The sequence below is a fragment of the Jaculus jaculus genome, chromosome 1 (assembly GCF_020740685.1).
Source record: "Jaculus jaculus isolate mJacJac1 chromosome 1, mJacJac1.mat.Y.cur, whole genome shotgun sequence".
NCBI lineage: Eukaryota > Metazoa > Chordata > Mammalia > Rodentia > Dipodidae > Jaculus > Jaculus jaculus.
The window spans coordinates 145,078,512-145,088,240 of NC_059102.1; the positions used below are offsets into that span (position 1 = coordinate 145,078,512).

The 9,729-nt window shown below is 55.1% G+C and overlaps 2 protein-coding genes across 4 annotated transcripts in view; one reads left to right on the plus strand and one right to left on the minus strand.

Moving 5' to 3' along the window:
- Abl1 (ABL proto-oncogene 1, non-receptor tyrosine kinase) overlaps positions 1 to 5,641 on the plus strand; it is a 177,918-nt gene extending 172,277 nt beyond the window's left edge. For all 3 annotated transcript variants that reach the window (XM_004671756.3, XM_004671757.3, XM_045142552.1), the window contains 2 exons: positions 37 to 204; positions 2,341 to 5,641. In XM_004671756.3, coding sequence (XP_004671813.2) covers positions 37 to 204; positions 2,341 to 4,034 — 1,862 coding nt within the window. In that variant the 3' untranslated portion in view covers positions 4,035 to 5,641. The remainder of the gene's footprint in view (positions 1 to 36; positions 205 to 2,340) is intronic.
- Positions 5,642 to 9,324: 3,683 nt separating this feature from the next.
- LOC101594250 (pyroglutamylated RFamide peptide) lies at positions 9,325 to 9,729 on the minus strand. The gene has a single exon (XM_004671743.2). The coding sequence runs from the start codon at positions 9,727 to 9,729 to the stop codon at positions 9,346 to 9,348; it is 384 nt and encodes a 127-aa protein (XP_004671800.2). The 3' UTR covers positions 9,325 to 9,345.

Here is a 9,729-nt window from a genome sequence, read left to right on the forward strand (position 1 = left end):
CTGCTGGGTTTCTGTTTGTGTGTGTGTGTTCCTTAGAAGTGGAAAAGGAACTGGGGAAGCAAGGCGTGAGAGGAGCTACCAGCACCATGCTGCAGGCCCCAGAGCTGCCCACCAAGACCAGGACTTCCAGGAGAACTGCCGAGCAGAAAGATGCCACCACTGATGTGTCTGAGCCCTCCCACGCCAAGGGCCAGGGAGAGAGTGGTATGTCCTCACTCCTTCACACCTTGGGCCAGGGCAGGCAAATGGGAAGCTGTGCAAACCTGCAGGGAAAGGTGGGCAGTGTCTTGTCAGGGGCCCAGCCCTAAAGTAGGAATGCTGTCCTCTTGCCTAGCCTCCCTGGGAGCCATCCAGCAGCTAAGGTCTTCATGGTTAGCTCAGACAGGCAGAGGTTGGAAGGCCCAGTGAGAGGCACTTGCCTTTTCATGTACTATCCACAGTATTTGTGGGCAGATTCAGTAATAATGAACACTGAACCAAATAGAGAGCAGTTTGTTGAGAAAGGGGCTGCTGTGAGGCGCTTATGGGGCAGAGCTCGTGTCCCCATGGGTTCTGTGCCCTTCCCCAGGCAAGTGAGGGAGATGGGGCAGGTGCAGGAGGTGCCTAGAGATAGTACCAGGGATAATATCAGTAGCCATGTTGGGCATTCTGCATGCCAGGCTACACACTGAGCGCCTGCCCCTGGAGCCTGCTGTCTGGCTCTCTTGCAGAGCCACTGAATGCAAGTGTCTGAGCATGGGGCCTGAGCTCCCAGAAGCTCCTGGGGCTCTAAGCAAAGGCTAATGGTGAACTCACACTGATGGACCACAGGCTGGCTGAGTCAGACAAGGCAGGACAAAGCCAGCTTCTGATGGAACTTGTGAGAAGCGCTACCCACAGCAGAGCCCACACTCCCCAGTTTTGTGTTTTGTTTTATCCTGTGCCCATGTACTGTATAATACATACATATATACTACTATAGGAATAGGATGCATGTCATATGCCAAAAATGCATGCTTAGTAGGATTACATGAGAAGTAAGCCCAAATTTTTTTTTTAATTTTTTGTTTATTTGTTTATTTGAGAGCGACAGACACAGAGAGAAAGACAGATAGAGGGAGAGAGAGAGGATGGGCGCACCAGGGCTTCCAGCCACTGCAAACGAACTCCAGATGCATGCGCCCCCTTGTGCATCTGGCTAACGTGGGACCTGGGGAACCGAGCCTCGAACCGGGGTCCTTGGGCTTCACAGGCAAGCGCTTAACCGTTACACCATCTCTCCAGCCCTAAATTTTAGAATTTCTATGCCCCACTGGGTCCTCCTGCTACTACTCTGGAGGCCATGGCCCATGGCTGTCCAGAATCCCCTCGCCCATTAGTTGTCGTTCTGTTGGGTCATGGGACAGCGGGGAGGAGATGCTGCCTTAGAAAAGCCCAGTGATAGCAGACATGTCATTTCTACCCGTAAGTGTCATGGGGGTGGTAGGTCGTCTGGTGAGCAGCTGTGTCTGTCCCTGTGGCTCTGCTCTAGAACCTGGCTGCATGGGATCCACTAGAATTTCTCTGCCTTCTGCTGGAGCAGATCATGGGGTGAGCCTTGGCTGGCCCTCATTTGGATGTCTGCACACTACTGGTATTGGGACAGATGCATCTTCCACTCCTGTTCTGAATCTCAGGGTGCTGAGAGAAAGCTCTCTTCTTGCAGCTGGCTCCCGTGGCCTGGTAACACCAAAAGCATTTTGTTGAACTATTATTCATATTTAAAGAGGGCCATTTAAAGCCTTGCAAAGGTTATCCTTTCCTGATTCCCACTACAATGGCTCATTTTGATCCCCTCACCATGGTACTTGGCCTCTTCCTCCATCTAGCTGAGAGCCACAGGTCTGACTCTGCTTGGCTTTCTGCTGACTGGAGTGTGACACTGGAGGGATGCCACAGCTTTATCAGGATGAGGGTGCCAGCGCCATCACCACCCCCGCCCCTCCGTCTTCAGGGGGGACTTGAGCCTGTCTGAGTAACTGGCAGGCTGATGGTAATGACATTGATGGGCATTGGGCCGGTGCAGTATGAGCATGGCACCCCACTTTTTCACTTGCCTTTTTTTTTTTAATTTTTAAATTTTTATTAACATTTTCTATGATTATAAAAAAAAAATCCCATGGTAATTCCCTCTCTCCCCCCTGACACTTTCCCCTTTGAAATCACTTGCCTTTTCTTATCAACACAGTGGGTGGAGAGCAGAGCCATGCTGGGCCTCATGCACAGTAGATGGGCCGCTGTCTGTTGTGAGCCCCAGGCAGGGTGCACAGCCCGTGGCTCACCATCAGGAGCTGTTGACCACCTCCCACTCCTGTGTTTCAGATCTCCTGGACCATGAGCCCGCCGTGTCCCCACTGCTTCCGCGCAAGGAGCGTGGGCCTCCAGATGGCGGCCTCAACGAAGATGAGCGCCTTCTTCCCAAAGACAAGAAGACCAACCTGTTCAGCGCCTTGATCAAGAAGAAGAAGAAAATGGCTCCAACCCCTCCCAAGCGCAGCAGCTCCTTCCGGGAGATGGACGGCCAGCCAGAGCGCAGGGGGACCAATGAGGAAGAGAGCAGGGAGATCAGCAACGGGACAGCGGCTCTTCCCCCCTCAGACGCCGTGGAGTCCGTCAAGTCCCCGAAGCCCAGCAACGGGGCTGGTGTCCCCAATGGCGCCTTCCGGGAGCCAGGCAGCTCAGGCTTCCGCTCCCCCCACCTGTGGAAAAAGTCCAGCACACTGACCAGTAGCCGGCTGGCAGCCGGAGAGGAGGAGAGTGGCAGCAGCTCCAGCAAGCGCTTCCTGCGGTCCTGCTCAGCCTCCTGTATGCCCCACGGGGCCAAGGACACAGAGTGGAGGTCAGTCACACTGCCTCGGGACCTGCCGTCTGCTGGCAAGCAGTTTGACTCAGCCACCTTCGGAGGGCACAAGAGCGAGAAGCCAGCCTTGCCTCGGAAGCGGGCCAGCGAGACCAGGTCTGAGCAGGTGGCCAGAGGTACAGTGACACCGCCGCCCCGGCTGCTGAAGAAGGGGGAGGAGGCTGCTGATGAGGTCTTCAGGGACACGGAGTCCAGCCCAGGCTCCAGCCCTCCCAGCGTGACTCCCAAGCTCCTCCGTCGACAGGTCACTGCTGGGCCTTCTTCCGGCCCACCCCATAAGGAGGAGGCCAGCAGGGGCAGCGCCTTAGGGACTCCTGCTGCAGCTGAGCCAACGCCCCCCAGCAGCAGGGTGGGCTTCAGCAAGGCCCCTGCCGAGGAGTCCCGTGTCAGAAGGCACAAGCACTGCTCTGAGTCCCCGGGGAGGGACAAGGGGCGGCTGTCTAAGCTCAAACCTGCCCCTCCACCTCCCCCAGCCTCAGCGGGAAAAGCTGGGAAATCTACCCCGAGCCCCAGCCAGGAAGCCGCTGGGGAGGCAGGTGGTGGCACCAAGACAAAATGTGCTGGTCTGGCTGCGGATGCTATGAACAGTGATGCCATCAAGCCTGGCCCGCTAGGAGAGGGTCTCAAAAAGCCTGTGCCGCCATCTGTGCCAAAGCCACAGTCAGCCACCAAGCCACCGGGGACCCCCACTAGCCCAGGCCCCACAGCCTCCACACTGCCAGCAGCCTCCTCAGCCCTGGCTGGGGACCAGCCATCTTCTGCTGCCTTCATCCCTCTCATATCGACCCGTGTGTCTCTTCGGAAGACCCGCCAGCCGCCAGAGCGCATTGCTAGTGGCACCATTACCAAGGGTGTAGTTCTGGACAGCACTGAGGCCCTATGCCTTGCCATCTCTAGGAACTCGGAGCAGATGGCCAGCCACAGTGCTGTGCTGGAGGCCGGCAAAAACCTGTACACGTTCTGTGTGAGCTATGTGGATTCCATCCAGCAGATGAGGAACAAGTTCGCCTTCCGCGAGGCCATCAACAAGCTGGAGAACAACCTCCGGGAGCTTCAGATCTGCCCCGCGACTGCCGCCAGCGGCCCAGCAGCCACCCAGGACTTCAGCAAGCTCCTCAGCTCCGTGAAGGAGATCAGTGACATCGTTCAGAGGTAGCAGAAGCCAGAGTCCCTCCAGCTTCAGCTGCTGCAGCCCCCAGGGCTCTCCATGCCCAAGTCGATCTGACAGGACCAGGTAGCTGGTGACTTGGCCCAGAGGGCTCTGTGCCAGGCAGAGCTCGGGCCTGCTGGAGCCAGCCTGCTACCTATGTTGTGCACCAACTGCCCTGCACCCTTCCCTCTCCTCCCCTCCCCAGCCCAGGCACCCTGAGCCACCTCTGTCCTCATCTTGTGTCTGTGGACTTCCCACACTTGGACTGCAGCTAGCATGTCAAGCTTGTTCCCACCGCTGACTCAGACCCAGCTCTTGTGCCGGCTGGGATCGCCCAGGAGGACTGTCCTTTCCGTGCTCCTCTCATGACCTCCTCTCCTGGCAGTGCCTTCTGTGTCACCAAGGCTTTGTGCACTGTCACCTCTTCTGTGCAGGAAGCCCTGTGCTGGCTGTCTTTGTACCTGTCGTGCCGGAGACCCATCCCAGGAAGGGGGTGCACACCATTGTGACCACCCAGTCACTCCACCCATGGCCTGGTGTGGTATATTCATCATTTGTTTTTATGTGTGTGAATGACAAGTGCTCATTTGAGGAGATTATGGGGGGCCCAGATAGGTGGGTGCTGAAGAGAATGGAGCTGGGGAGTGTGTCCTGTCACCTGTCCTCCTGTGTGTGCATTGCAAATCCTGGATAGAAAGCTTGAGTCCCAGGTGGCAGACACTGGCTGGCCTTGGCCCTTTGCACACTTCCAGTGCCCCAGAGGCCCCCCTCCCCCTCCCTTGCTCCTCTAAACCAGGTCAGTCCTTTCAGGGTTCTTGCCTTGGTGACAAGATGGTCTGGTGTTTGGCAGTTCTTGGGCACTTCAAAGCTCTGTGCAGACAGCCGGGAAGGCCTAACAGTGACCAAGGGCCTTACAGACGTGGGCCTCAGCTTGAAACTGTAGCGTACTTACCAAGAGTAGCACTCAGCCCAGAGGCCCTTTTGGCCCCCCCAGCGTGAGCTGAGAGAACTGGCCCAGGAGCTGCCTCCCTTCCCCAGGCAGCCAAGACTACAGCTGAGGACAGGAAAGGACACTTGGGTCTCCTTAACCATGACCCAGAATGGCCAACCAAAGAGTGGGCATCTGTCTAGAGAAACACCTCCTGCTCCCTGCACCCCGCCTCCCCAAGCCAGCCGCCTCCCACGGCCAGTTTCAACACTAATCACCTAGATTCGTTTTATTTTTCTGGTAGAGATGTTTCCTCTGGGCTGTCCTCCGTGGTTCTCCTTGTCCCGATGGCTCTCCCGTAGCCCGAGGGAGGCGGTGCCACACCACCAGCGGCCTTGCTGAGCCAGACGGCCTCCACCCCCATGGTCCATCCCTGAGGTACTGGCCTGTTGTTGCTCACGTGACGTGCCACTATATTTGCATTTATACTTTGATATACACTCTTTATAGACTTGCTTTTTTATAAACAATGTGTAAATAGTTTGCCACTGCCTCCCTTCTGGAATGCCAGTGGTGTGCCCCCTTTTCCTCAGTCCAGTACATTTGTTTCTGTATATGACTCTTGTGTTTTTTGAATCCAGATCTCTCCTCTGTAGTATTTTTTAAATAAATGTTTACAGAATGACTAGCAGATTTCTTGGGTCGATAATTCCTCCGCGCTGCCCCAAGCCCTAGCCTGTGTGGGGAGGAGCGTGGGGAGTTCTAAGCTCCAGACGGCAGCGCGCGGCGCGGGTGGGAGAGCTGCAGGGCCAGCCACCGCTTACCCGCCAGGCCTGCCCTCTGTCCTTGGCATGTGGCTGCCAGTTTGCTGGTCTCAGCATCGCTAAGGGTGGCTGGTGTCCCCACATCAAGGCCATGACATTGTTCCTGAACTGGGGTTCCAAGGTACTTGCTGGCTAAAAGAGTGAATTCCTACCCAGCGCACCTTTTCCCCTTTTTATTGGGCCCCCTTTTCTGTCCCTGCCCTTAGCTCCCAGCATGTCCTCACATGGGTTCAGGGTGCCAGGTGTCATATCACTTTTTTAGATGGGAGCAGGGTCTTGTGTAGTCCTCTGGGCTACACTCCTTATATAGTTGAAGATGACCTTTACCTTCCGATCCTTCTGTCTCCACGTACCAAGCTCTGGGATTCTAGGCATGTGCTACCACACCTGGGTTTATGTTGTGCCTAGGATCGAACTCAGGGTTTTCATGCATGCTAGCCAGGCACGCTACCCACTGAGCCACATTCCCAGCCCCTCATGTCATATTATCCAAGATGCTGTTCCTCGGGGAAATGTGGATGCAATAGCACCAATAACAGGGTGACAAGGATGTTGCTGGCATGGGGTCCTTAGCGGATCTGTCTTGTGGCGTCTGGTACCGGAGTGAATGAGGAAGGCGGCTACCCCAGACCTTTCCCACAAGTATTTCTTTCAATTGGTATTTCAAACACAGGAAGATATGGGAAGAAATGTTCTCCACCCATCTTAGTAACTACATGGCCGTGTGTGTCTCGACCAAGAGGAGGCCTTGTCTGTGTCTTTTGTTTCCCAAGACAGAGTCTCAATTAGCCCAGGCTGGCCTTGAACTCCTGATCCTTCTGCCTCAGCCCCTGGTGCTGGGATTACAGGCATGCTCCACTGCACCCAGCCCTCGTCTGTGTGTTGAATAAATAACAGCAAACGACTACCCACAGCTCTTGGGCTTTGAGCTGGAGCTGCCAGGCCAGACGGGAAGCTGGACAGCTTGGGCCTGAATCTGAATCTACTTCCACAATGACTGCTTCCCAAACCCTTTCCCCAGCCTGCAGAATCCCCCCTCCCCAGCCCCCACCAGGAGAGAGAATGGCCCAGACCTTGCCAGAAGCTGGAGTCAATAGGAGCAGGGGGTTAAAGAGGAAGTTAGCCACCTACAGGGTCACTGCTTTAACAGATCAGCACCCTTAGCAGTCTGAGTGGTCTGATTTTCAGGGTTATTAAGCTCCACTCTACAAGCAAACAAGAGAATAGCTTTGTTGGTTCTTTTTAATGATGGAAGGTGCAACAGCGGATCCATCCCTTTGAAGCTTCCCCTGCACCTTCTCTTTCATCCCAGGCATCTCCAACGAGGCCAACCTAATCCTGCTAAATTAAAAATGAGCCAGGCTGGGGATGTAGCTCAGTGGTAGAGTACTTGCCTAGCATGAACTAGGCTCTGGGTTTGATCCTAGGCACTGCCAAATAAACAAAGACAGGTTGTGAATACCTCCAGTGTGCATAAGGCTGTGCAGGGCAGCTTAGCTCGGCTGTCCTCCAGCATCCTGACCAGTGGCCTTGTGCAGCTCCTGTCTCAGACCATACACCTTGGCAAGTGAAGGTTGGCAGGGGCCTAGCTCCAGGGTATCCCCCTGCCCTTGGCCTGTGGTCAGTTATACCTGCCTTCCATGAACACATTTCCTGGACATGGATGGGTTGATCCAGGTGACTGCCCCTCACCAAAGCAGAGTGAGTGAGTGCCATGGTGGGGGAGGGCATTGGATGGACCCATAATTCTCTCTTATTGTCCACCCTCTGATTGAGGGAGGTCCTCAGGTCATTCTCCATGGACACCAACCCAGAATAAGCATTCATCCCCACGATGGCCACATCAGCAGGTAGTAATAGCAGCATGCCTTCACCAGAGGTATCTTCCTTAGACAGTAGAGAAGCCACAGAGACTGATGTGTCTCCTAGACCCTGGCGTCCTTCTATTGTCCCTATCACAGCAGTCCAGGGACCACGGACAAGGGAGCCCTGTGCAGGTAGCAATTAGGCATTGAGGGAAGACAGTATGCCACAATCAGGTGTTTGGGCTCTGGCCTCCCTCCCCACTTCGCCTCCCAGCCCTGTTCCTCAGTCAGCGTGGGTCTTTTGTAGCTCAGATCTGTCACCCTTAATGAAGTGGCTTTCTGGCTGCTAAGGATTGAGAGCTGCTACTGGGGACGTAAGTCACTAATACAATGGAAAATACTGAAATACTCCAAGGTGCCAAGCTGGGCCCAGCCCAGTATGGTTCTAAAAGGCTAATAAAAATCCACCAATTAATTGTGACAGCTCAATGGAAAATTATTCAATTGTGAACAGGGGCAAACCACCACTTGAAAGGAGGAGGGGGATGTTGCCATAGAAACATCAATATAAGTTCTCATCTCAGCAGTCACAGCCAGCCCTGGGAGTGAGCAGCTTCTGACGGGTTTGTCTGACCCAGGATGGGATGCAGGGGACCAAGGCAGCCTTTGAAAGGGATGTTCTGCCTGGCCCCAGGCCTGCAGGCAGCCCAGGCTGAGCCAGTTTCTAGAGGTAAAGCGACATTTTCCTAATGCTCCTTATTCTGAGGAGAGAAGGAAGGAGAGAGACGTGAAGGGGAAAACAGCCCGCATGCTATCTCCCTGTACCTTCGCCCTGCGGCCAATTAAGGGTGTGCTAGGAGAGGTATGCTGCAGGATTTCCATCTCCCCAAAGCGAGGCATGCAGAGCTCGGGAAAAGGAACTTTTTCTAGGGCCCAGAGGACCTGGAGGGAAGAGACCAGCATTCCATTACGGTGCTAAGGTTGTTACAACTTTTATTTCAAAAGATACACACTCAACACATTCTGATTTTGAGTATTTGAAATGCAGCTTTGCTGAAGCAAACACCGTGTTTCTTCCTGGTTCATCTCCCTTGAGGCCTTTGGCTTGGCAAACAGACTATCATGGACAAGGCCAGCCAAAGGGCAGCTCCATGACACTGCCATTCGCCGCTGGGTTTTTCTTGCCAGAGGGAGCTTGTGCTAATATGACGGAAAAGCAGCCTTGTTGGTTTTGTTTTTTTTTTTTCTTTCGGTTTGGGTTGTTTTTCTATTTTTTAACTTTCAGAACCACACTCCACACACAGTGGAGCGTACTCAGTCGCAGTTGCACTTTGGATGTCAGGCACCGCCATCCCTATGGAGACTGTCAGAACTTTGATTACCTCGCCGTAATCACTCAGTCCACCTACCTTCCACTTGCTGCGGAGCCAGCGCTGGGCCCAATTCATATTCATGGACGACTGCAGCCTGAGCACCCTACCCCTGGGGCTCGGGCTCTGCTCCGATCGCTGGGGAAAGAGGGAGGCAGACAGCAGCCTGGGTCGTGGGCTGGGACAAAGACCATTTTCTCTTGCTGTTCCTTTCTGACACCATGCAGGTTTGTTTGCCTAAGCAACGTTGGGAGAAGTGAGCACACGCTTAGCCAAAACCGTACTACTACTGTGCTGCGGTGACACCGTGGCCTGGCAGTGCCTGGCTCCTTGCGGCTGGGGGACGACAAGGGAGAAGACGGATGGGGACAGAGTCCCTGCAGAAGCCTCTCACCGGCCAAAGCGGAAGCGGAAGCCACCTTTCTTCCTGCTGTAACTGCTGAGCTCCTCGGCCAGGCTTCCCAAGGGGCCACTGGCCTTCTCCCCGCCACCGGGCAGGAAAGCGGTGGCCTGGCCGCCCTCCTGCCTCTCCAGGCGGAAGCCAGCTTGTTCCCTACGGGACGCTTCGAGCTCCTTAGCCACCATGAGCAGGGCTGGCGTCTGTGGTGGCCCCCGCCACCACGGGGAGGGACCCCACGCAGAATGGGGTCTGCGCCCCTCGGCCAACTGAGGCCAGCCCATCCGGGATTCTTTGCCATCCTCTGGTCCTCTCCCGTCCAGCAGGGGAAAACAGGCACCCCAGGGCAGAAGGAGAAGGTAGGGCAGGCTCCTCAT